The sequence below is a fragment of the Thalassophryne amazonica genome, chromosome 2, assembly GCF_902500255.1.
Source record: "Thalassophryne amazonica chromosome 2, fThaAma1.1, whole genome shotgun sequence".
Classification (NCBI taxonomy): domain Eukaryota; kingdom Metazoa; phylum Chordata; class Actinopteri; order Batrachoidiformes; family Batrachoididae; genus Thalassophryne; species Thalassophryne amazonica.
In genome coordinates, this window is record NC_047104.1 from 133,712,820 (window position 1) to 133,740,559 (window position 27,740).

The following is a 27,740-nucleotide window of genomic DNA, read 5'->3' on the forward strand; positions in this document are numbered from 1 at the left end:
TATTTAACTTGTCAGAGTTTGTATTTCATTTTTTGTATTTATGGCAAATTTGTGTTTACATCACCGGCACACCCTCTAAGTTACATGTTACTTGGAAAATGTTTATCTTTCTGCAAAAATTGAAAATAAAGAATTTCAAAAAAAAGGGCTTCATTTGAAAGATTTAACAGAACTGTAAGAAAAACACTCATGTTCTCAAGTCTCAAAATTATACCTGCTTGGATATTTTTATTTGTGTTTGACATTTTCTGTCCATATCATTAGGAAAATGAGATAAACTGTTTTTACACTGTAAAGTTTACAGTTTGGTAATTAAATGGTGCAAAGAATTAACATCAGATAGAAAAAAATAGTAACAAAGATGTGTTCCAGGAAGAAGGGACAAAAGGTGTTTAAGTGAGGATGTCATGGGCTTGCTGCTCCACCAACATGGCCATGTTCTTCACACTTCCACACCAGAAGTCCAACCGCTCCTTCATACCTTTGATCTGAAAAGTGTCAAAAAATGTGAGTATTAGACCAGCAGATACACACACTACACAGTAACTCAACAGCAACTGAAGAATGAGATGCCACCATAAAGCAATGACACTTGAAGGAACAGTAATTTATGCTAAACTGCTACTGTACAGACAGATGGGTATTCAGGGACTAGGGATGTGTATTGATAAGATTTTATCAATATCAACGCCGTTATCGATTCCGCTTATCGAGCAGACTTCTTATCAATTCCCTTATCAATACCACCTGTGAATTTTCTGTGTACTAAACGTAGACTTTATAGGTTTTCTATGTCAACAACATTTTATTGAGTCTTGAGGTAAATAAATATGAAGTTGGTCACTGGATCATTGATCTCTGGACAAAAATGAAAATAAACAAAATTTTTAGTTTTTGTCAAAAGCTTTTACTAAAAACACGAGTCCAGTGTAAACCAGGTCGCCATGGCATTTAGTTAACAGCGTTTGTCTGCTGTGCCCTGCAGCACTGCAGGGGAACAGACATCCTAATGCCATCATGGTAACTTGCATAACAATATGTCATAAGTGTCGGGGAAAACGCCAAAGCACACGCTTATACTAAATATGAATGAAATTGGTCAACTGGTTATTGAAATATCGCACCAACAAATGAAACAGGAAAGAGGTTCAGATGTGTACGGTATGAGTAGTGTGTGTGTATATACGAGGTCTGTTAGAAAAGTATCCGACCTTTTTATTTTTTGCAAAAACCTGACGGATTTGAATCACGTGTGCTTGCATGAGCCAACCTTGAACCTTCGTGTGCATGCGTGAATTTTTTCACGCCTGTCAATTGCGTCATTTGCTGGTAAGCAGCCTTTGTGTGAGGATGGGTGGAGTCTCTCGTCGGATTTTCTTTGCAAGGAAAATGGAACGACTGGAGCAGCACGACTGCATCAAATTTTGCCAGAAACTGGGCGAGAGCCAGGTGGAAACCATTCGGATTATTCAGACGGCTTTCAGTGACGATCCCATGGGCATCATACAGATTAAGGAGCGGTACAACCGGTTTAAAGACGTCCGCACAACAGTGGAGAGCACGCCGCGCTCCGGGCGGCCATCGACATGCTGAAATGACCAGATCATTTCCAAAGTGAATGCTGTGGTGATGTGGGATTGTCGTGTGACTATCCGAGAAATTGCGGAAGAGGTGGACATCAGCACTTTTTCAGCACATTCCACTGTGACAGAAGATTTGGCCATGAAAAGAGTTGCACCGAAATTCATGCCGATGGCTTCGTCACGAAGCTGCTGATGGAGCAAAAGCACCTCCGTGTTGAAGTCTCACAGGACATGCTGGACTCCGATAAATGATGCTCACCTCTTCCACCATTCGGAAGATTCAGATGGCTTTCGTGGCTTTTCAGTCGTGTGACTATCCGAGAAATGGTGGAAGAGGTGGGCATGTCACAACATGTCCTGTGAGACTTCAACACAGAGGTGCTTTTGCTCCGTCAGCAGCTTCGTGCCGAAGCCATCGGCATGAATTCTGCTGCAGCTCTTTTCATGGCCAAATCTTCTGTCACAGTGGAATGTGCCAAAAAAGTGCTGAGGTCCACCTCTTCCGCAATTTCTTGGATAGTCACACAACAGTCCCACATCACCACAGCGCTCACTTTGGAAATGATCTGGTCATTTCAGCATGTCGATGGCCGACCGGAGCGCGTCGCGCTCTCCACCGTTGTGCGGACGTCTTTAAACCGGTTGTACCGCTTAATCTGTGTGATGCCCATGGGATCGTCACTGAAAGTCGTCTGAATAATCCAAATGGTTTCCACCTGGCTGTCGCCCAGTTTCTGGCAAAATTTGATGCAGTCGCGCTGCTCCAGTCGTTCCGCCATTTTCCTTGCAAAGAAAATCCGACGACAGACTCAACTCGTCCTCACACAAAGGCTGCTTACCAGCAAATGATGCTATCGACAGGCGTGAAAAAATTCACACATGCGCACGAAGGTTCAAGGTTGGCTCATACAAGCACACGTGATTCAAATCTATCAGGTTTTTGCAAAAAATAAAATGGTCGGATAATTTTCTAACAGACCTCGTGTGTGTGTGTGTGTGTGTATATATATATATATATATGTGTGTGTGTGTGTGCGCACTCACTTTCCCATTCAACACCTCTACTCCCCCACTGTGTTAAATGGACTTTTTTTTTTGAATACTTCTTTTTCATTTCATAATTTTTACTGCCGTTTCTCTGACAGTATGTGACAACTAACCTGCTGCAAATCCAGCACTCGGGGCTGCACCCAGGTCATCTGCACCTTCTGGTCCACCTCATCAATGTTGCCTTTGATAAGGCCCACAGACAGAGCTTTCATCACCAGGAGCTCCACCTGCACAGAAATGTCACAATTAAGGCCTGCACTGGCGCTGCATGTTACGGCATCCACCCTGACTGACAACCACCCCGACAGGCCAATGGCTGATTGATCACCACCTCCCAAAAGTCAGCCTCCATCTACCACAGCCAGTTGAGATGTGGGGACTCCCATGGCCTTTTTGAGTTTCTGGACCTTTGTTCTCCCAAAATTGTATCACACTGCCAGACACTTCGATCTTCTTACAAGACATCTCAACCTCACTGGCTCAGCTCCCAGAGACTTTATTGTCATTACAGAGATACGCCAACCTCTCAAGTTTCCCCATATAAAGATACTCTTCTAATGGCAGAGTCCAATAAGTCACTGAAAGCCTGGATCTTAGTCCCAATACAGGACAATTGCAAATACAGACACACCCCTCACCCAACTTTCCAAGTGCTGCAATCAGGGCATCCACTAAAATCAATGGATTGTAGAACAGGTAACTGAGTGGATAAGAATCTGGCCTACAAATATGTAGACCTGAGTTTGAAGCCTGCTTATGCTACCTGTCTGTGTCCTTGGATAAGACACTTAAATTGCATCATCTCAGTCCACCCAGCTGAAAATAGGCACCGGCTTTGACTGGGGTAGTAACCAGGGTTGGATCAGCATTCCGTCCAGGAGGCGTCTTAGACTCTCATCCGCTTGATGATACAGAAATAAGCATGAGCACCAACAGGCTTCCTGGCCTATATAGCACTTAATGGTCGGCCCAATGGGACAGCATATCAATGATCTGCTAGGACTGCAGTCACCTGCCACAAGTGTTGAGGCATAAGCTGTAGGTTTGGAGGAACACAGTATTTTCTCTGTAAACACGTCAAGTGTCACTAGACCAGGGTTCGTACAACTTAAAGCAAGATAAATTTAAGACTAAGAAGTGGTGGGGGAGGGGGGGAGAGAATAAAAATGGCTGAGGGCTAGACAGAAATATGCCCCAATATTTACTGTAACATAGAACATCGTTACTAGTTTAAGCCATGCTGCAAAATCTTCCCTGGAGCGCCAATTTACACTAAAGCTGGATGACCTTTCAAATTTCAAAAAAAGTGACAAAATTTAGTTTCTATCAAAATCTAAGCATTATAAGGAAGGTTTATTTTCATGATATGTTGCAAAACTACAGCTCATGTTAATGAAGAGAGGAGATATCTACCTGGGGAGAAATCCATAGCGAGTATTTTTTCAGTCTTACGCCATCTACAGGAGGAACCTCGTGTGCACATGCGTGAGATTTTGAGTTCACCCTTGCCCTGATTCACTTGTGTGATACCTTTGCCTGGGGTGTGGACGCCAACATCTGTAAGACTTCAGAGGTGTTATCTGGTTCAAAAAGTGTTTTTAAATTTAGAAATGTTTATTTTGCTCTATCTTTTACAAAATGTATGAGAAACACAACAGATCTATACATGAATGAGCTATTTCAGAGGGTTTCCCATCATCTTGGTTTACTTTGTTCGAGTGAGCAGCCAGGTGATGTCACGCTGCCTTTCTTTTCTCTGACTGGCTGTTGCCGTGTGATTCCCAGCATCCCTCGTGCATGTCGAGGGAAACTCCATGTGATCTAACGTCGTTACCAGATGTATGGCTGTCTGATCACTTGAAATTCTCCCCTTCAGGGGCAGCAGTTATACATTTTTTTTTTTTTTTTTTTTTTTTTTTTACAGATGGTGCAAATTTAGATCATATTGGCAATCTCATATTATGAATCCCTTATTTAAATACTAAGGAATTAAATTACAGTTATGCCAAAGAAAATTCTTTTTATGTCTTAAGTCTTAAAAAACACAGAGGTGGTACACTTTTAAATGTACTTCCCCATTTCATCATGTAAGCTAATCCAGCTATCTGAAAGTATCTGCTCTATTTGTTCCTGGAAGAAACAAAAGAGATTTGTTGGTTCAGCTAATTGCAAAATTAAATGAGAACATGAATAAATCTTACTTCCCATATATTGGCATTTTGAAGTCATTTGAAAGATAGACATTTTGATATTTTAAGGGAAAACCGTTAGAAAACATGAATTCAAACAACGTACATACAGCTCAGAATCACCACATATTTAGTAACTTAAACTTTCTGGGCTATTGCCTGTTGGGAAATTTCCCTGATAATTTTTAAAACATTTACGATCTCTGCATACTGCTGTCTCCTAAAGAAAGTTTTAATTTGTATTTTTAACTTTAAATCAATATTCCATTGACAACAGTATGACTGAAAATAAAATTTCATTGTATTTGGCAAATGTTTGCTTTCTTTCAATATACGGTAATAAGTTGACCCACTTATTTTAGCCATTTTCTCTTAAGATATCAAAATTGAAATTTTACACTTTTCCATGACACCCCCCCCCCAAACACATAATGGTCACTCTGAACATTTTGAATATCTTGGAAAACCTATAGCTGCTGCAATTCAGAAAATACAGGTGTATTTGAAGTAACACTCGGGACGAAAAAGGCCGTGGTCATTTTCAGGTTGTTCATCCTGGATAGAGATTTTGGCACATTTCCCAAGTTGTTCAATGGGGTCATATTAGTCGACAACAGTTGAGTTATCCTCTCCTAATGCTGCGTTTACGCAGTGCAATGAATTGAGTTCGTGCACTTTTTAAATTTGTTAACGATACCCTTTTTACTGTATATGTTCTTGTGATGTTATTCTTTTTATGTTATGTCTACAATCGTGCTTATTTTATGTTGCTGCCTGTCTTGGCCAGGTCTCCTTTGGAAAAAAAAAAAAGTCACGAATGCCATGAAGTACACATTCTTGGCCGCTGACCAGAAGACCCTCGGTTCAAATCCCAGCCTGACTGGAAAATCACTAAGGGCCCTTGGACAAGGTCTTTAATCCCCTTTTAATCCCCTATTGCTCCCGGTGTGCAGTGTCGGGGTGAATGTGAGGCATTATTTGTAAAGTGCTTTGAGCATCTGATGCAGATGGAAAAGCACTATATAAATGCAGTCCATTTACCATTTAAAGGAATCAACAGAGTTGGCCACACGGAGAGCAGGCAGGGTGATCCACAGCCTGGGGGCTACTGCTTGAAATAACAGTTCCCCCCGAGTTTAAAACCGAGTTTTAGGGACCTTCAGAAGGTTCTCGCCTGGGGACCGAAGAGAGCAGTTAGAAGACTAGGGAGATGGGGGAACAGGTCTAGATGTATTGAGGGGCCTGTCCATTAAAAGCTCTAAAAGTCAAGACTAAAATTTTAAAATCAATTCTGAACTTCACAGGTAGCCAATGTAAGTAAGGAAGATAAACCGGTGTGACGTGTGCCCTTCTGTTAGCTCCGGTCAAAGTCTTGCTGCAGCATTCTGCACCAACTGGAGACGAGTGACTGCAGATTTGTTAAAACAAGTAAAAAGAGCGTTACAATAATCTAAACATTAAGAATGTCAGGAATGTGCCACGAATGATGCAAATATGACATTCGTAACACGTCTTGCCTATGTGTAAACGCAGCATCAATGATGTGCATACATGTCTAATTTTACTACCATTTAAGGCCTTATGTTTTCGATTAACAATTTCAATGCCTTTTAAGACTTTTTAAGAATCAGCAGGAACCCTACACTAGACCAGGTGGCATGTCACATGCTCACAAATTTCTCTAACAAAAGTATCAGTCTGCCCTCAGTACCATCACAACCCACTTTCGCAGCTCCCTATATAGACCAACATTGCCAGCGCACACAATAACTCGTCTGGATGATATTCAGAGTGCCCTCTGAGATTAAACACCTCCTCCTGCTGTGAACACCGTTGACACCAATGTAATACCTGGCAACTTTCTCAGTGTTTTGTCCTAAAAAACTCCCACATTTCATGTAGGCTCTTTGTTCTAACCATGTTTACATGAAATACCCCAGATGGTGTGCAAATGCCTGAAAAACAATCTGCTCTGCAAGTCTAGCCAGATTACATCTGGGACACAGAGCAGAGGCCTGTCTTGTGGGACCCACTGGAGGACGGCATGGGTTATGAAGGGGTTGGGAGAAAGTAGTTTGCGTCCTTATCCCTGGAAAATAAAAATAAAAATCACTGGAGAGCACCAAGTGTCCTGTCTCTGGAGGGTGGTGACTGGTAAGAGGTTACTCACAGTGACACAAACAAATGTAACAAGGGACTGTGGTATTTTAAGAGAACAATCTGTCGCAACATAACGTAATAACAGTATGCACAATGTGACGGTCGTGAATATAAAGAGAGCTGATGTTGCGCACCACACCCACAGTAGCATTTCTAAATTAAAGTAACATCTACATACAAATACAGGAAGATTTCTGTAACAATACCTGATATCTCTTGAAATCTGGCAAACAGAGCCACCAAGGCCGAAGCCAATACATTTCACAGGTTTCTTATAACGCATTCTTGTAGTTTGTAAACAGCAGGTATCCATCAACCACTAATCATCTGTGGGTTAAATCCCCAGTTGTGGCTGAGTGCTGATGCATCCCTATTCGTTGGTTGGTAAGTTTACACCTTACCTGTGTTAAGCACCTTTGTTTGTCACTATATAAATTAAGTGAAATGAACTTTCCTCCAATCTGTAAATCTCTCACCAAGAAAAATGCTTGTACACATTATATAATCAATGTTTAGTAATGAAATGCCTGAATTAAACTGGTCAACATCTGTGTAGGTAATTAACAGACACGATGCATTTTAAAACCAAGGTAAACCCAAAAACCTGCCGTTGATGTCGGAACAGAAATACCTTTGTATGGTGTGCTACCATTGTGTTAAAGGTATAGTGCCACTGGGTTGTTTATAAAGATTTAAGTCATAAAAAGGCTTTTCTGTGGCACCACTATAATTTTATTCTTTAGCATTTATGTAAGGGATTTATAATATGATATTGCCAATATGATCAAAATTCATGCCGCCTGGAAACAATTTAGAATTTCAACCACTGAGGGGGAGAAATTCAAGAGGTCAGATGCTATGACCAATATTTGGTAGATTTAGAAATGATTTACAAGCACTGATGAAAGTGGGCCACGGAGAAACAAAACCCCAAACTTTTTGGCAAGGGTTAAAAAATTAATACAGGTAAAGCACAACGGGGTACAGCACAATAAAAATGCACCAGAATGGATCTCAGATGCATTCTGGTGCATTTTCAGGTCTATTTAGCCATAAGAAAATCTCCTAAATTTTTTATTTTGGGGTCAGATCAATTTTTCCACCCTAAAGACATGTCTTCACACAACTTGTTTTGGCAAGATACAAGTTGTGTAAAAAGACTATTTTAGCAAGATCCATATCAGCAAGATGACAAAACTATCATACACAATCTGTCACATGAATTAGTATACAGTGTTATTATTTGTAAAACCACGTATTTGCATTGGACTGTTACTGTTCTCTCTTTACATTTACCTAAACAGCTGACTTCAGCAATTTGTGCTATTATAACAACTGATAGTGTCTTAAAATAAACTAAAATTTTTATACAAGTAAAACTGCATCTACTGTTCATTAAGGCACCAATATAACGTTTGGTTCTCAGGTACACTGATTTGGGTTTAAATTTGATTCTTATTCACTCTATAACAATAACAGATTTTTCCATTCAGTGCTGATGTCAGCATTTCTGGGACACTCACAACTTAAGTGTTGTGCTAAATGACGCACAAACGTTTTTCACATCAATATCTGACTTCCACGAGTGTGTTTATATTTATCATGGTTTCTTTCACATGAATATTTCACTCCCATGTACCAGAAGAAACCATAAAATGCAGATTTAGCAGGCTAACATCACATTTGCATGGGGACAGTTTGAAGTAAATTTGTCTCAAGGATAGTTTTTGATTTGTGCAAAATAACTTGAATAACAACTGACAATGAATTCTGTCAAAAACATGATATAATAAGATCAAAGACTTACTGGGAGTGTTAGCTTTACCATATAAATGATGACTAAAAAAGGCCAGGCCAGTGTTTTGGTCCTTCTCAAATCAGCCCCATTTGAATTTATTACACCTGATGAACTTTTGACACAAAGTTCATTTTAAAATCTGTAACGGCGTCTCTCATTGGCTGCTGTGTGGACGAGCGGTGCCGCAAAACATTTATCTTTCAGTCTGGGATCAGGACATGAAAATGTGAGACTTAATATCCACTGTGATGTCTCATCAGAGATGATTTCAAACAATTTTACAAATACAAACATCATGAAAGATAGACCACAGACTAAATCCGACGCGGGCCAGGAAAACTAAAATAACCCTTTTCTTCTGTCAAGTTTATTAGTGGTTTGCAAACCAATACGGGGCATTACGCCACCAACTGTCTGGGTATGGAGTATACGTGGATTCTGATGTATGCTATCAAAAATCACCCGCAAACGTTAACTACGTTAAGTAAAAACCCGGATTTCTTGGAATTTCCGGAAAACTTCCATCATTGTACAAGAAATCTTATGGATGTTAACATAAGAAGGGTCACAGGTGATCGCAAAACATCCCACATGCGTTTGCTCCTGCCGTTAGTCTGTATGACGGCAATGAAGGAAACGACAATATTCACTGTGGAATTTCCCGCCAGATAAATATGTCCTCTTCATTAAAAGGAGCTGTAATTTTGCAACATGTTACAAAAATAAACCAACACTTGGATTTCAGTAGAAACTATATTTTCTCAGTTTTGTGAAATTTGGAAGGTCGTATAGCTTTAACTTAAGACTGAAATCCAGCAGTTTAGGAGTTACAAGATTCAGAGGGACAGAGTGATTCCTAAATTCAGTGAGGCAAATAAGTGTTTGATACACTGTCGATTTTGCTTGTTTTACCACCTACAAAGAATGGATAGGTCTGTAATTTTTATCATAGGTACACTTCAACTGTGAGAGACAGAAAAAAAAAAAAAAAAAAAAAATCACACTATGATTTTTAAATAATTTGCATTTTATTGCATGAAATAAGTATTTGAACCCCTACCATCCAACAAGAATTCTGGCTCTCACAGACCTGTTAGTTTTTCTTTAAGAAGCCCTCCTAATCTGCACTCTTTACCTGTATTAATTACATCTGTTTGAACTCGTTATGTGTATAAAAGACAACTGTCCACACACTCAATCAATCACACTCCAACCTATCCACCATGGGCAAGAACAAAGAGCTGTCTAAAGACACAACTGTAGACCTGCACAAGGCTGGGATGGGTTACAGGACATCAGGTGAGAAGGCATCAACTGTTGGCCCCATAATTGGAAAATGGAAGAAACACAAGATGACTGTCAATCTTGCAAAACTGACAGTAGATCAAATACTTATCTGCCTCACTGTACCTTGCCCCAAATTTTTGTTTGCAGGGAGTAAAATAAATGTTTCTACACTTACCTGAACCAGTTTGACAAATAAATGCAAATACTATTCAAGTATATAAATACAGTACATGGGCAAAATTGCAGCATTCTATAATGTAAAGAAATAAGATTGATTCCGATGAACAAAGGTTAACAAGCTTTCTGTCCAAAGTTGTAGCATCTATTGATGAAATTGGTTCAACACAGCCAGCATCCAACTGACCTCATTCACAGGGATCTTGGCACTCTGAGCAATCTCACTGAAAGTCAGCTGCCTGTGGTTTGCTGGACGAGTGAAAGTCATCTGTAAAGAGAAAGATTTTATACCATTTTAAACCATCACAAATACATGAATAGCTCAAGTAAAACTAACTAATAATTTCGTAGTCAACTTTGATACCCATGACTGAAAAGCGTCACTTTTTGAATGATTCAGTTTGTGTGGTTATGTCTCAGCCTGCCTGTATATGTAGGTAATGTCTGTAATATTACAAAACTGGAAGCACATCTGTGTTCAGTGAGAAGCTGAATGTCTTCTAATTTTCTACTTGTGAACTTAGGAAAGTCCGAGATGACTGTCAATTGGTCCTGTGAGACATATCTTTTTGTTTTTAGCTGAACAGCTGTTGTAGCTCTCACCATGTAAACCCCCCCCAGCTTTAACATGAGATATAACAAATATACCTGGAATCTGATCTGAGCATTCAGACCAGGATGGGTTTGCAAAAACTTGATTAGAACTGAATTTCAAACCACCTCTGCATGAGGCTTGAAATGAAAAAGACAGATTTCAAGCAACTTTTGATTGTTCAGAATTGCAACACGGAATCAGATTCGAAACCAACATGCACATACATTAGATTTTCACAGCCAGTGTGAACAAGGCCAACGATCAAAAACACAGTCACTAGGTGATTCCGAGACCATTATAAATCTTGGTATGGCTTGTGACCCAAAAATTGTCCTTTGACATGCATATTATAGAAGTGGCAAAGACTTGTCACATGCTTAATTTTCAACGACGAGACCTATCCTCATCACTGATTTGTGCTTTTATCTTCTACTGTTTTATCTTATATGATATCTTCCTTTTGTTTTTATGTTTTTAAATCTACTGTATTTTAGCTTCATTTTATTTTTTAAATTTTATCTGTTGTGCAGCACTTTGGTAACCTTGTTGTTTCTTAAAATGTGCTATATAAATAAAGGTGGATTGGATGTTTTTGTGTTCTCCAGAAGTGTGTGATTATTTTAACATTAATTTCTGGTTAAACACACAAGAAGAATGTGAGATGTCTAGAGATGATCCAAAACATGGCTGCTATAGCTTTAATTAAAATGCACACATTTGATCATATCACACCAGTGTTTGTCTCGACTCCTTTTGTTAGCTTCTGGTGGACAAAAACATTGATTTAGCTTCTGGTGGACAAAAACATTGATTTTTAAGGTTTTGCTGCTGATCTACAAAATTCTCAATGCTTACGCACCTTCTTACTTTAAGGAACTTAAGATTGAAGCTGATTGTACACACTGAAACTTTCTTCCAGCCTTAACCGGGGAGGGGGTCTGAGACACACTTTATCCCCTGTTTATAATGGGGTACTCAGGTCAAAGGAGTTTCAGTCTTTTGTTCATGGTAAGTCATTCACGTCATCAAGGGAGCCATCAGAAAGGCATCCATCCCATCATTAGAGGGACAGCTGTCCTGCCATTAGGTGTGCTAACTACAGCACAATAGTTGCTAATTAGAGCTATTGTTTTAGTCACTAGCCTATAGCAGTCTGCCTCTCAGTAGGAGGGGTCTGGTTAGGTTTAAAACTCCAGCTTTTGTTGGCTTCTGTTTTATTCTTCTCTACAAGAGTCAGACAGAAGTCAGACTTCCAGAGCAAGAATTTTAGCTGAGGAAGCTTCTGCGATTTGAAGTGAAACGTCCTCGCGTCAAGCAACCCAGTCCAGTCGAAGATTCAAGCTTCTCTACTACTGAAACTTTTGTGCAAATTTTTGTACGTTACAAGTTGCATGGAAATTACAGTTCGTGCAACCTGACAGCTACACAAAGCAAAAACCAAATCTCAAGCATGTTTCAGTTAGTAAGCTAGATTGGTCATTTTTTTCCCATCTACTGTATCCTGTTCTCACAAGATTATATCAAATTGGAATTGTCACTGTAACAAGATTTCTAACCTCACATTATTTTGTATTTCATTGTATAATTTTCCCGCTGGTCTTTTTTTTCCCCCATCTACTGTATCCTGTTCTCACAAGATTATATCAAATTGGATTGTCACTGTAACAAGATTTCTAACCTCACATTATTTTGTATTTCATTGTATAATTTTCCCGCTGGATAACATAATTTTCAGATGATCTGTATCACTTTTTCTTGTGGCACTAGTTGAATAATGACTTGCACAGAGAATAGGAAGAGAGCTGTCAGTACATGAATGTTTAATGAGATGTTGGAGAGAGAGAGAGAGAGAGAGAGAGAAAAAAGGCTAAACAACTGTGGGTGAAGGACTGACCCTTCAAAAAGAGACACCAAAGCATCACTTCACAGGGTACAATGATGCACATCAAATGACCCTCCAGGGAGTGCAATCTACCTTTGACTCGCAGAAAAAAAAAAAAAAAAAAAAAAAAAAGAATGTATAGCTCACTGATGCCACCTTGTGACATCAGTCTGAAGCTGCTGTCTGACAATTATTTTAGAAACAGCTGTCATAAAAACTTCATTGTTAATGTTCACTGTATGATTGTAGTGATCTACTGTAAAGTTAAACTGATACTTCAACAGCAGTTTGATGTTAACACGATATCAGTGTTTTGATTGGTTGCAACATGAATCTAGTTTCAGAAAGTTCAAAGTTTTACAGCTGTTGCGCCTATGTATAAGACGTTTAAAGTGCAAGGCAGAGGGCTTTAGGCCATTCAATTCAAGGGCAGCTTAGTTTCACCAAAGTTTCAAATAACTCATATTGTGTGAGAGTGTCACTGTGTGAAGGCAGCCGCGCCGGTGCTCTCAGGACACAGGCTTGCTTTGTGTTCCCATTGTTAAGACATCAGCAGGCGATAGAGTTTTTTCTGCTCCTATCTTATGGCACAAGTTGCTTGTGAAAGTTACAAAATCCACTTCTGTGGAATGTTTCAAGGTCAACCTGAAATCAGATTTGTGTTCTAGTGTTTGTAAGTTGATGGGTTTGATGGGATAACTTACCTCCATCACACAGAGCAGCTGGATCTTCTGCATTAGCTTTGCTTCATGCACTGCAAGGTCAGGCTAACATAAAGAGAAAAACCCATTAGACTAATTTCAATAAACATGCTTACGTGCCAGTGAACATCATTCTATCTGGCCTTATGTTGCATTTAGCAGGGCTGTGAAATGAAAATTGTGAAATCTGAGGAAAATTTGCAAGGGGTCGAGTCGAGGTCTAGGGCCTGTGGGGCCCCAGAAACCAAATTAATTTTCTATCTAATGATACATTTTCAGTATCTCCTGGAAGAAAAAAAAAAATCTCAAAAGAAGTGCATATTTAAATGATCCTAGATTCAGTCTTTCATTTGAACTGTCAAAGATCATACTGAAATAACAGAATATGACATGGAAGTAGGACCTGGAATGATTTTCCTTTTAATTCTAAACCAAATTATGCATTAACTCAGAACAATTAAACTACATGAAATTCATGAAGACTGAAAAGACTGTTAAAGCATTTCAAAACCACAGCTAAAGCTTGGAGAATACTTTGAAAATCAGGGTAAAATATCAACAACATACCTAATTAGTAAAAAACTCACATACTGTTGTGTAAATTACTGTAAATCCACAGTGCATTTTTCGCATGAACAAAAAGTCTACATTAATAAAAACTCATTTACATTCTTGTGTAAATTCATGTAAATCCATTCAAAGCCACAATGTCTTTTTTTCTCGATGAAAGAAAGTCGAGATTAATAATAAAATAGTGATTCCTGAGGGCACAGTACACTTTTCCAATTTATCTTTCAGATGTGTTCATGAAGCCAGCGAGCAACAATTCCACGGATTCCTGTCCTTGTCAAACTTTTTCAAACCGTCTTTCTCACCATCGTTGTTCTGTCTGATGTCGCTCCGTGACACAGACATGCTGCAAAATTCTTCCTTTAAAAACTTGAGAGCTCTAAAATTTTGTGATGTCCACATGCTATGTTTAGCTTCAGCGTGTTGCAGGAGCCACACAGCGTCACCGCAGCAACCAACCAGTCCCGCTTTCCAACAACTGTCGCAACAGCTATGCGTTGAGTGGCATTTTTCCTCCGTGGATCGAGGACAGATTTGTATCTGTAACACATCATGTCGTTAAAAAAAAAAAAAAAAAAACGCATTGCGATAGGCATTTTAAAAAATCAGTGATGATCACCATTACAGAGTACAACACTAACACCCCACCCGCAAATGATGAAATCAGCGGAATTCCTCGGATCCGCAGAGTTTTCACAGCCTTAGTTTAAATGGACAGGACAGGTTACAAATGTCATATTTGCATCATTCTTGGCACATTCCTGACATTCTTAATGTGACTTAATGCATCTGAATAGGTTTTTTTTTTTAATAGTGCTTGTCGCCGCGTGATATTTGTGATTTTCGTGGAGCGTGTTTTTGGCCGTCAAAAAAATCTTCCACGAATGTCACGCACCACCCTCATTTCGCCTCATGTCGTGCAAGTCGTAACTGAGCGTATTGATCCATCTTGATTAGTGGTGATCCTTAATAGAACGTGACAGCATTCTTCTCTGAGGTGCGCACAATTAAACCCTGCTGCACCGCATTCAGTTTCATTGATGCGGTATGCTGAAGGACAGTGACGTCAAGTCAGTTAAAAGTTTCGATCCAATACTCATCAACGTGCTCCTGCAGGTGTTCCATCTGCTGCATGTGCCTGATGTTTGGGAAAACGAGCAAGACGAGAGCCGCGTGGAGCCAAACATCTGGCTCTCTCAGTCTCCTCCTTTCTGCGCCACTACATGGCACAGAGCCCAAGTAAGTATGCAGTCTCAAAGTTCTTCTGCTGTGGATTTTGAGTAGCAAATTGGAGCGATCTGAACTGTTCAGCAACTGACGGTATAATGAATATGGAGGTGTGTGTGTGGAGACAATTTACCTCATTCACAACGTGACAGAACGATGCGGTGTTACGAGCGATTGTGCGTAACATTATTCTTGACCGTGCGTAATGGTTCCTGATAATTCTCCAGCAACACGTGCGATTAATCGTAATGCGTGGTAACAGGTTGCAGCAGTTCCTGAGGACACCTGACACCACCGCCTCAAATCATTACCTTCGTGATCAGCGGCCAACAATGTATACTTTGTGGCATTCGTGACTTGCAGTCGTTATGTGTCAATGCAGCATTAGGCAATGTTTGGATCTTAAAAAGACACGCTTTGCAGTTTTTCAGTAATTAATTAATTTTACAGTGATAATTGTGATCGATATTACCAAAGGTTACTGGCTATGTCGCAAGGGTTTGGAGTTAAAGCCCCCCCCTCCTTTCTTTGTATTTTTTTTTTGGCTTGTTTGCAAACTGTCATCACTGGTTTGAGCTTATTACTTCCATTCAACTAATAACTAAACTCCAACTTGGTTATTTAATATCATCACCAATAACCCTGGACAACAAACGTTTATTGTGCCATGGAGAAATTTAGGGAAAAATTAAGACAAATTTGTTGAATTGCATTATTGAATGGCGTGGACACATTGTGTTAGTTCAACTGAACTGTCAAAATCTGATTAACTATATGCTACTGAATAGAATAAGGGCATCAACAGACACCAAAACAATATCTGTAAATGGTGGCAGCTTTTATAGCAACTAACATAACTAAGCACACCTAGGCCTGTTTGGACCGACCAAAACAGAATGCTTCATGGACACTCGACTCAAGCACTGTGGACTCAAGAGACTTATTATGGTGGATGGATGGATGGACACACACACACACACACACACACACACACACACACACACACACACACACACACACACACACACACACACACACACACACACACACACACACCTACCTATAAATCCACTGCACTGCAAGGCGTATTCTAAATTCTAAAATGATCACCTCACTTAAGGTGATGGTGTTGTGTGTTTTCACTTTATAGATCAGTGTTTTTTTGTGATTTTGGAATCCAGCTGTAATCCTGGGTTATTAAGAAAGTGTGTGTGTGTGTGTGTGGGGGGGGGGGGGGGGACTTTTAACAATCTGAAGTAAAATTTGAGTATTTGAGGGAGGGCAAGTTATTTCTGTTACACATGTTACGAATGTGTTAAACAAGCTGTGTCAGGCATAGATTGTGCTTAAATCATAATATTGGCAAACACTCAGAATTTTTACATGAAAATGTAAAAGACAGATGAAAAGTGATCTGGCAAAGTATGACCCCTGCTATTTACTTTGATATTGAATAAAAGACCATCTCATTTTCAAATATCTCCATTGAACATTAAAACCCAGACAAAAAAAAACATGCATCATGAATCAAGCATTTTTACACTGTTATAAACCTGAAAAAGCTGTGTGATGCTGTTTAATTAACGATCATTAAAGCTTAATGAGTGTTTCACCACAAAATGTAATTTCACGCAAAAACCTCCCAAATTTGAGCTGTATCTTTGATAGTTATTAAACCAAGTTACTTTTGTATGAAAATAATTTAACAGACAGTGTCCCCGAGCAGCAGAAAACATCAACATAATTCATCAATATAATTTTACTAAGCAAACCTTATACACAAATTTAATTTTTTTTTCCCCCAAGACAAAACCAAACATTACTCATTGGAAAAATTAGTTCAAACTTAATTATAAGTCTTTCACTAATTGAATTAAATATTTTAAAACTAGTTTCTTTTAAAGCTTATAGTTATGGTTGGACCAGGTGACCCTGAACCATCCCTTAGTTATGCTGCCATAGACTTAGACTGCTGGGGGTTTCCCATGATGCACTGAGTGTTTCTTTTTATTCACCTCTTTTTGCTCTGTATGCACCACTCTGCATTTAATCATTAGTGATCGATCTCTGCTCCCCTCCACAGCATGTCTTTTTCCTGACTCTCTCCCTTCAGCCCCAACCAGTCCCAGCAGAAGACTGCCCCTCCCTGCGCCTGGTTCTGCTGGAGGTTTCTTCCTGTTAAAAGGGAGTTTTCCTTCCCACTGTCGCCAAGTGCTTGCTCATAGGGGGTCGTTTTGACCATTGGGGTTTTTCTGTAATTATTGTATGGCTTTTGCCTTACAATATAAAGCGCCTTGGGGCGACTGTTTGTTGTGATTTGGCGCTATATAAATAAAATTGATTTGATTATAGACAAATTTAACTTGTAAATGTTTGGTTGTCCTATATTTTCTTTTACTATTTGTAAATAATATTCAATAAGCCCCTTATGTTCTTGTATTCATATTTTCAAGTATGCAGCTATTTCAGGATTTTGTACAGGACCTTTTTTTGTTTGGATTTGATTCATAAATAAATAATTTTATTTTTATTTCTTTTAAGGAGACGCCGTTGTCTCCTTCAGGGAGGTGGTGGTGTCGTGATTTGCACGTGATTTAAGAGGTTTTAAAATCAAGTTCAAGCAGGCGGGGGAAGCACTGGTCCTTGCACGCAGCACCTTTGCGCGCGTGCAGAGATAATTTTCGCGCTCTGAATTAATATCTACGCGTGAAAGCATTTTTTATACGAGCGGGGTTTTGTCACTGATCTGACACGATACTGTCCAGTGTGTACCCCACCTTGCACCCTGTCACTCCAGCCCCCTGCGACCCTCAATTGGAGTAAGTGGTTGAAGATGAGTACACACACACACACACACACACACACACACACACACACACACACACACACACACACACACACACACACACACACACACACACACACACACACACACACACACACACACACACAGAGAGTCTGGTTGCTTCAATATGTTGACTGGTTGTGCAATGCTTAGTCACCTGCTGGCCCCAAGCAGATTTAAAACTCTGGAATTTTTCCACGTTGCCTCCATTGAAGGCATATAGTGTATCAATGAGCCACTGCTTGTCTGTGTTCCTCAAAGACTCCAGCACAGGATGCATCAGCTGCAAAGACAAAACAACCATGGCACATTTTAGCTGAAAAACTCACCCTGGGTGATACACAACACATGTAGAAAAATATTCATGGAAAATCCCACCAGCTCTCCAAAATTGTAAACTCCTTCTCCCAAGAGTCCAGCCAGACCCAAAGTGAATGCCCTCTCCTGTTTCTCAGTCTCTGTGGAGACGACACCTTCATTTGGTCATTACATAAATGTCATACCCTCTCAAACGGTGGACCCTCATCACGCCTTTGCTCACCTGGAAGGTCTTTGATATCGACACAGCCGAGGTAATGCAGCGCGTCCTTGTAATAGGCAGCATGGTTCCCAATGATGCGATAATATTTGCTAGAGAGGTCATAAAAGCGACCGTGAACAGACGTCACACCAGGCAGGTTATTCAACATTTCCTCAACTTCTTCAATGATTTTCTGGAAGTAAAATTTCAAAGATAATGAGAGGTTAATGAAAGACAAGAAGATATAACAAACTAAACACCAAATAGTGTGTTGCTGCAGTTAATAAATAGTTTAGAATTTCACAAGTACCTTCACAGAGGGCTTAGATTGACCTGAAGCATTTTACATGATGCTTCTTTTGTAGCTCTTTATGATCATTTATTTTGTGCTGCAGGTCTCACTTTAGTCATACATATGTGGACAAAATTGTTGATACCCCTATATTTTAGGTACACGTTTTAACATAAATGCAAATATAATACAAACAAAGCAATTTTGTTTAACCAAATGTCCAAAATTACTTGGCAGCAAGAAAAAAAACAAAATGCTTAGAAAAAAAAGAAAAAAGAAAAAAAGAAATACCAACGTAAAATGTATGCTGGACACGATTACTGGCACCCTTTGATGAAGTTACACTAAGTCATCACTTTTACAACCAGTTTACTTTAGACAAGTCAGGGGATAGATACATGAACATTTACAAGTCACTGGACTTTAAGAACGAGAAGTAGACTAGTGAGGGAAACTGCCAAAACACCCAAGACAACTCTGAAGAAGTGACAGGCTTCTGTGGCTGTGATTGGAGAAATTATGCATCATGCAATTTTGGTCTGTTGCACCATCACTCACAGCCTCATAATGAAACAGAGCAGAGAAGCATTTTCATACAACAAAACTGATCAAATCTAGGTTTGCATCTCTCATGTAGCTTCTGGCAAACTGTAGCTAAAATCTCACATCTTTTTAAGAAACTCCTCTGTGCCACCATGAAGCTGTATAACAGGTGATGCAACAGTTAAAGGTTACTCTGTGCGCAGTTTCTCTAATCACAGCCACAGACGCCTGTCATTCCTTCAGGGTTGTCTGGGTGTCTTAGTGGCTTTTCTCACTCATCTCCTCACTGACCTGGCTTATAATTTTATTTTTATTCACTTCTATGAATGGGAAAGGTAACAACACAGCATTTTTGGGCAACTTAGAATTTACGCGTAGTGCAAAATGACACAAATGTTTTTCATATTAATACGTATTTTATTTCTACAAGAGTGTTAAATATTTAGCTTATTTTTTTAAACACATGAATATTTCATCATGACCATGTAACAGAATCAGCCATAACATGCATATTTTGCATGCTAGATGAAACATAAGTAAACAAACATCAAGTTTATATGTAGACAGTTTGAAGCAAATTCAAAGACAGGTTTTGATAGATTTGTGTTTATTTATGTGTGTATTTAGGATGCTGAGGATGGAGCCTCCAGGCAGGAGGAGAAGAGAGAGGCCAAAGAGGAGTTTTATAGATGTGCTGAAGGAGGACATGGAGGTGGTTGGTGTGACAGAGAAAGATACAGAGGACAGGGTGAGATGGAAACGAGTGATCTGCTGTGGCGACCCCTAACGAGAGCAGCTGAAGATTTATGATCTGTAAAAGCGAGCAAAGTGATCAGGTGGTAAAAAGAGGCCGGCCTGCCATAAAACCAGTATCCTTCTCGTACACAAGTCCAACATAACTCCTATATAAGAAGCTTTATGTATAGCAGTGGCATCTGCAAGTGCTCTTGTCGCAAATTAAGTTAATATTCCGTTACTACACTGGGCCGCTCCCCTGTTGGTTTGCTGTGCTGCCCTGCCCGGTGGCTGCCCTTCCTGGCCCCCGTGCCCTTCCGCTGTCCATTTTCTCCTGGCTCCCCAGGGGCCCTGCGTCCTGGGGAGCCAGGAGTCCACTTCCGTCTTCGCTCGAGGCCGGCTACGTGGCTTCTGACGTGCTGGAGTGGTCCATGTCAGATGGTAAGGTTCTGTACTCTTGTCTTGGCCCAATACACCAGCCACAGTAGTGATCGGATATTTTGCTGTGATCTGGGTCTCTGTGTGTGGATGGTCGCGTGTTTGTGGCCGTCACCACAATTTGGTTTTTGGGTGCTCTTAAGAGGATTAACACTACGGTGTTCTGGATTAGGGTATGGATGCTCAATAATCAGACAACAGACTGTTGCTGTCACTGTTTGTTCATGTGTGCTTGTTTGTCATGGTATGTCGTATGGTTGGGGCCCCGTCTCCTCGGTGTCTCACACACTTATTGTCTTCACCACTTGTTGCTCCTTCTTGTCTGTCTTTGTGTTGTTTTGGTGGTCGGCCCTTCCTGATAGAAGTTGTCGGTTGGCTTTGAGTAGGATGTTGTAGGCTGATCGGGAAGGGCAGATGGGGGTCACACACAGACCACATTCACTCATGCACTACATACCTTCTGTCTTGCAAGAATAAATTGCATATATGGGTATTAATGTTCATAAATGGTTCTGCCAGTGTGGCACTTACCATTACTATATATGCAGCCGGGGGGTGGGGGGTGGGGAGAGAATATTCTGTCACCACACTGATGACTGATGTGTTAAGACCATGTAGAACCAGTTTGAATGCTGTTCCGGATACGTGATGTCACACTTTGACACTCTATTTATGTTTAAAACATATGCACTATTAAACAAAAAGTCATTTCTCTGATTTTGTCTTCCGTACGGACCCCATTTTTTGCACATCTTGTCCCCCACTCTCTTATTCTTCCACAGCTTAACTGAACTTTCTGCAGGACTGAGTAAAGGTGTGACTATGTCATCTGAGTTTCATGATTTGTGGATCTCTGAGTTCATGTTTCTCACTCTTATGGACCCCTTTTCACTGCATACCTGATTCAATCCCCCCACCCTATGTCCAACCAGTCAAAAATGTGACACACAAATTCTCAATTTGCAGTATAACTCTTGACTCACATTTACAGTATGTCACTGAGTCAAGTTACTCAACTTTTGAAATGCCCTAACAAACAGGCATGGGCTCAATATACTGATATTGGGAAATGTGAAATATGACAAAAATTTTAATCTGTCATTTTCTTGCAAGGAGCCTAAGCAGATAAAATATGAGTTTTTACCTTTGTTGCTGGAAGATCATTAATCTCAAGTTTAAGACTGCCAATGGATGTCTTGCAGAGAATGACTGCCTCTTCACTGCTCTTCACCTGAAATAAAACAAGAAACCTTCAAGTTTTTCAAGAAACACACTTTGTAATGTGGATATGTAAACTTGAAGAAACTGTATTGAGGAGTTTACTTTTTCCTTTGTCTTCTCAAGAAAAGTGATGGCAACGTTGGGATCTTAGGGGGGAGAAACATGCTTAACGTCAATAAATTAGTGTGTGTTTTTGTGAGAAATACGTGTAGTTGCTCTTCTTCTTACCTGACATCTGTCTGGTAACATGGAGTATAATTTCCACGAGTGACAATGGATTGATTCTATGAAGGGGAGGAGCAAGGAAAAAATTTTGCATCAGAGCAAGAAATCAGATAATACTAAACTGGTTGATTACATGGGCTGAATGGCCCCAATCATTTTTACTACACCTGTGTTCAAAGTCACTGAGGAAATTTTCATAGAGCTGCAAGAAGAAAACAACCGTTAAATCAATGCTGGACTTGGGGGCTTTCCAGCTTTACTTTTCACTCAAATGGATGACTCAAAATGAACTTTTATCATGACAACGAAGAAAAAAGAAAACAGAACAGCTGTTTTCATACTGCACCACAAAGGGGCAGTCCTGCACCATTTACTGAGGACAAACTGGCCACAGACGTGTGTGGGAATTAAATAAATAATTCAATAGCTTTATGTCCAGTAATATATTGCAGACACATTACCACATCCTCAAAGTTCAGACATGACTTAAGGCTTTATGTTTACACTTTCTAATTCATAATAATGCAAAGCTACTAAAGTTACCTGAATAAGTCCATCTCCTGTTCTGAAGAAAGGATCTTTAACAAACTCTGTCAGATTCAGTGTCAACTGATGCCACAATCTGTCAGGAAAAGCAAACATTTTAAAACAGAATCATTTATTACACAAACGGAATCACTGGTTACCAGTGTCATAAAACAAAGCACAGAAGATTGGGTTGGAGACCAGACCAGTGGTCGCTGGGTGAGAGGCTGGGTAGATGCTGGACAGGCTGCCAGTCTATTGCACAGCCGACAGCTGGTACTGGTATATAAAAGTTATCAATTTTTTGTCAGATATTTCAGAAAATGAAATTATTTTTTATTCAAGACTCATTACATACAAACTAAAATGTTTCATGCATATCCTTTTGTATTTTAAAAACTATGTCCACCACCACACACACACACACACACAAATCTCAAAATACTGCAGGATTTCATTTCAAGTGTGGGTTGGCATGGTGTTAGCACTGGTGCCTCACACCTAGAAGGTCCTGGAACTGCTTCCTCCCTGGTCCTTTCCATATGGAGTTTGCATGTTCTCTCAACATCACGGACTGAGATTACTCCCATACCAGATTCGTATATTCGCTATCTGCACATGCATGAAAAACAGGAAGTTTGTTCTGTAATGAGTTTACCCTTTCTGTATGTGGACCACAATCATCTGCTCAAAGGTTTTAGAGCAATTTATGTATCCATCTGTTGCCAACCTTTATGATGCCAATTCACTTTTTTTTAGTAAAACTTGAAACCCGGTCACAGTTACTAATAACTGGACTGCTGATCATGGTATACCTGGTATACTTAATTGGTCCAATACTTCATATAGTCCATAGGACACAATAGGCTAATGCTAAATCTTGTATGTCCATATCAGAAATACGAGGTCTGTCAATAAAGTATAGGTCCTTTTAATTTTTTTTAAAAACTATATGGATTTCATTCATATGTTTTTACGTCAGACATGCTTGAACCCTCGTGCGCATGCGTGAGTTTTTCCACGCCTGTCGGTGACGTCATTCGCCTGTGAGCACTCCTTGTGGGAGGAGTCGTCCAGCCCCTCGTCGGAATTCCTTTGTCTGAGAAGTTGCTGAGAGACTGGCGCTTTGTTTGATCAAAATTTTTTCTAAACCTGTAAGGCACATCGAAGTGGACATGGTTCGAAAAATTAAGCTGGTTTTCGGTGAAAATTTTAATGGCTGATGAGAGATTTTGAGGTGACACTGTCGCTTTAAGGACAAAAAAATTTTCACCGAAAACCAGCTTATTTTTTCGAACCGTGTCCACTTCGATGTGCCTCACAGGTTTAGAAAAAATTTTGATCAAACAAAGCGCCAGTCTCTCAGCAACTTCTCAGACAAAGGAATTCCGACGAGGGGCTGGACGACTCCTCCCACAAGGAGTGCTCACAGGCGAATGACGTCATCGACAGGCGTGGAAAAACTCACGCATGCGCACGAGGGTTCAAGCATGTCTGACGTAAAAACATATGAATGAAATCCATATAGTTTTGAAAAAAATAAAAAGGACCTATACTTTATTGACAGACCTCGTATGGCAGTTTCTCTGACTTTTTGGGCAAATTACACAGCAAGCAAAGTGAAAATGCAAAGAAAAAGTGATGATACAGTGGAAAGTGGACATGTGTTGCGGTTTCTTTATGACCCAGAGCTCAAACATGTTGAGGCGGTTGTGTAGGCGATAAATAGGGCAGTCACAATTATTACAATATTTGCCAATCATGATTATTTTTTCATATTCGTGAATATTTTTCATATTCGTGATTACCGTGAATTATTTATTTTATCCACAAAGTTGCATAAAACGATTCAGAATCTGACGTCATCGTGCTGCGCCAGCAGCAGCCGCACGCAGCGTCGCAGCCTCACTCACTGTTTCCCTCTCGTCTTGGTCGGATGGTTAGTGAGGCTAGGATAATAACATGAAGGGTGAGGAGCTTCTGGTTCAAAAGCCACATACCACGTCACCGCTGTGGATGCATTTTGGTTTTAAGCCTAACGATAAGGGAGAGCCCAGTAACGAGGAGGAAGCAATATGTAAACTTTGGCGTAAAAAGTGCTGGTCAAAAGCGCTAACACAACAAATTTGAAACAACATCTACAGATACAGACCCACCACCCACAGCAATACGCCAAACTTGGAAAGACCACACCAGCACAATCGCCAGCCGGTCCAACAGCAGCTGGTGCATCCTGTTAGAGGATGACATTTTTTGGGAATTCCCGTGGTCACGTGATTCCCGCGGGATTCCCACGGGATGGGAGTCAAAATTTTATCAATCCCGTGATTGGGATGGGACGGGAATAAAAATGAACGGGAGCGGGCAGGAGCGGGAATGCCAAAAATAGATGATTTTCATCTATTTAAAAGAACCAAAATTACACCCGTCCATTGTTACAGTCATTTTTCAGTAAAGAACTACATATCCAACAGTGCTTTGACTTACGCTCCGCGCCAGCAGCTCCCGTATTTCCGGGCCGGAACTTAAATACAGAGCACCCGCAAGCCCAAATTCTTTCTGTGAAAACCAAGCTAACACAGCTACACACAGACGAGATTATGGAGAAAGGAGAAAAAGAAAACATACAACGGAAAGTTACAAACAAAGACAGTGCTGTAAGACTCGTAGACCTAAGGGGTATGTCAGCTGTACTGCAAAAATTTTATCATGTCGAAGCTGACGGAAATGAAACCGTGTATGCAGCGTGCAGAACCTGCCTGATCTGTGTTAAGTACTCCACGGAGTCGGGAACAAGTGGGCTTCAAAGACACACCTGTAATATAAAGGAATGCACCCAACCCAAAATGGTTTCATTTGTTAAAAAAAATTGCCTGCCGGTGTGAAGGTCCGAATCACTGAAAAAATAGCTCGTATGTGCAGCCAAGACCTGCACCCCTTTGCCATTGTGGATGGGCGAGGGTTTCTGTCGGTGGCTCAGGAGTTACTTGACATTGGATCTACACACGGAGGCGCCATCTTAGCAGAAGACCTCCTGCCCTCAGCGAGGACTGTCTCCAGACACGTAGACGCTGAATACGAAAAAGTGAAGGCCATCGTTGTGGAGGCGCTCAAAAAGGTACGTAGGCTTGAACAGTATATCCCTTTAATGTCTGCACCGAAGTGAGTACTTTCAAGTTTCAATCTCATCACAAGGGGGGAAAAACAAGACAAACGGGAGTGGGATGGGAGTGGGACTGATTTTGAGTGGGAGCGGGATGGGATTGGGAATCATCTTTACAAGATTGGGACGGGATGGGATTTATTTTTTTACTCCGGTCCAGGATTGGGACGGGATGGGATTTTTTTTCTGGGAGCGGGATGGGACGGGAGTGAAAATCCACTCCCGTGTCATGCTCTACATCCTGTCAACTTGCTCTTGACAAATGTGAGTTTGCTTCAATGCTTGCCCTGTTGCAGCAGATTGATCACAATAAATCCTCTTAAGTAATGGAGAAGATACTATGTCTTTGTCTATTTCTTGATGTTCAAAACATAATTAAATTGCTCTTATTCATTAAAGTGTACAGTACAGCACAGAATGTGTATCATTAAAGCTAATTATACTACGATAGTAGAATATAAAGAAGAAGAAGAAAAAAAAGAAAAAATAGACAATATATTCGTCAATCGCAATTATTTGTCTGACAATTAATCGTCTCCAGAAATTCCTAATTGTGACAGCCCTAGCGATAAAATACAGCTACTCTGGCTAGGTGTGTAGGCTAAAACTTATTGACATAACCTTTCCCATTTGTCTTGTCTTCTCCACTGGGAACCAAAAAAAAAAACCAAAAAAAAAAAAACCTGCACTTTTTGCAACTGCTTCGGTGATTGCAGTGATGCTGTGTTTATGTTGCTTAAAGGCAAGCTGTCCCCGGAAGTGGTCAAATCCCGCAATACCATGCAGGGGTTCAAATGAGACTATCGCTATCCTATAGCTATTCCTGATAACACGAAAAGTCTACTGCCTGGAGGAGGAGGTTGAGGTTCTCTTATTTCACGTGGGTAAATAACGAAAGTCTCATATTTCCAGAAGGGCCCACGGCATGTGTCTCTCACTTCTCCCCAGCACTGTTGTCAAGAGTGCCAGTAGGGAGCGTGGTTGCAATCGGGAAGGGAACTCGAATTGCTGGCGCCCCAATACAATGTGCAAGCCATTACGCCACCACCTCCCTAATAATAATGAACTAATGCGAATAATGACTTCTTGCAGAAGAACTATAAATGATTTCTAAAACAGACAAACATAACAGCAAGCATGGCAACAAGCAATTAGTGGGAACAGTGATGTAATTATATATTGTGATGTGTATCCTATCATGGAGCTATTCTGTTTGTCTCAGGGAAAGCAAAAACGACACTGATGATAACTTTTGTTTCCCAAAGATGGCACCCAATTTCAAGATGGTTCACTTTGTTGCCACAGATGTCACAGACTGTCACCACTTGTCAGTGCTACAAGAGCTTGAGAGGATTGGGACCGTTTATAAACAAGGCTTCCTAAAACATGGCCTAAGGCGTTGTGAAAACTATTCATTTTCTCAAAAGCTGACAATATAATTTATGACAAAAAGTAATAGTTTGGCATGTACTAACGACGCTGTTAGATTTATGAATCAGTTGGTCTTCCACAAATTCTGGCACTACCGAAGAGTTAGAAAAACTTGTGAAAATTTCTCATTCACTGACCTCACTTTCTGGTGTTAACTGATAGCGTTCAGCATGAAAAATACGAGACAACACGACTCAATGTTGTTAACCAGTGTCCACTGTGACGCCAAGGACTAAACATGCAACCAACTAACGTGCGTGACTCAGCGTCCAGTTCCAATGAATGAGCTAGCTAACATTAGCTTAGCACGCTTAACATTAGCTAACGGATTTTCGATACATTTCGTACCTTTTGTTGTATAAATCCTCAAGTGTGTGCCATTCTGACGCCATCTCTGGCGTCGAGCTGATGCTCTGCTGTTGTTTGAGATATCCCGTAACATCTTTCATGGCGGCGACAAACAAAAATCTAATTTTACTTTAATGTTGAGCTAACGCTGTGTTGTATTTTGCTGCAGTGAACGCAAAGAATTTCGGGAAATGGAGGCGTAACTCCTATCAACTACTTCCTGTTGTGCTAGCTT

General features: G+C 40.3%; 1 protein-coding gene across 1 annotated transcript; it reads right to left on the minus strand.

Annotated features, from left to right (window-relative positions):
• Positions 1-245: 245 nt before the first annotated feature.
• Positions 246-27,701, minus strand: psmd13 (proteasome 26S subunit, non-ATPase 13). The gene is made up of 13 exons (XM_034193926.1): positions 27,506-27,701; positions 22,582-22,660; positions 22,206-22,240; positions 22,042-22,097; positions 21,916-21,959; positions 21,737-21,823; positions 18,606-18,777; positions 18,443-18,522; positions 18,222-18,347; positions 13,426-13,488; positions 10,432-10,512; positions 2,744-2,860; positions 246-488 (listed from the first exon to the last, which is right to left on the minus strand). The coding sequence occupies exons 1-13, from the start codon at positions 27,604-27,606 to the stop codon at positions 393-395; spliced, it is 1,137 nt and encodes a 378-aa protein (XP_034049817.1). The 5' UTR covers positions 27,607-27,701; the 3' UTR covers positions 246-392.
• Between the last annotated feature and the right edge of the window lie 39 nt (positions 27,702-27,740).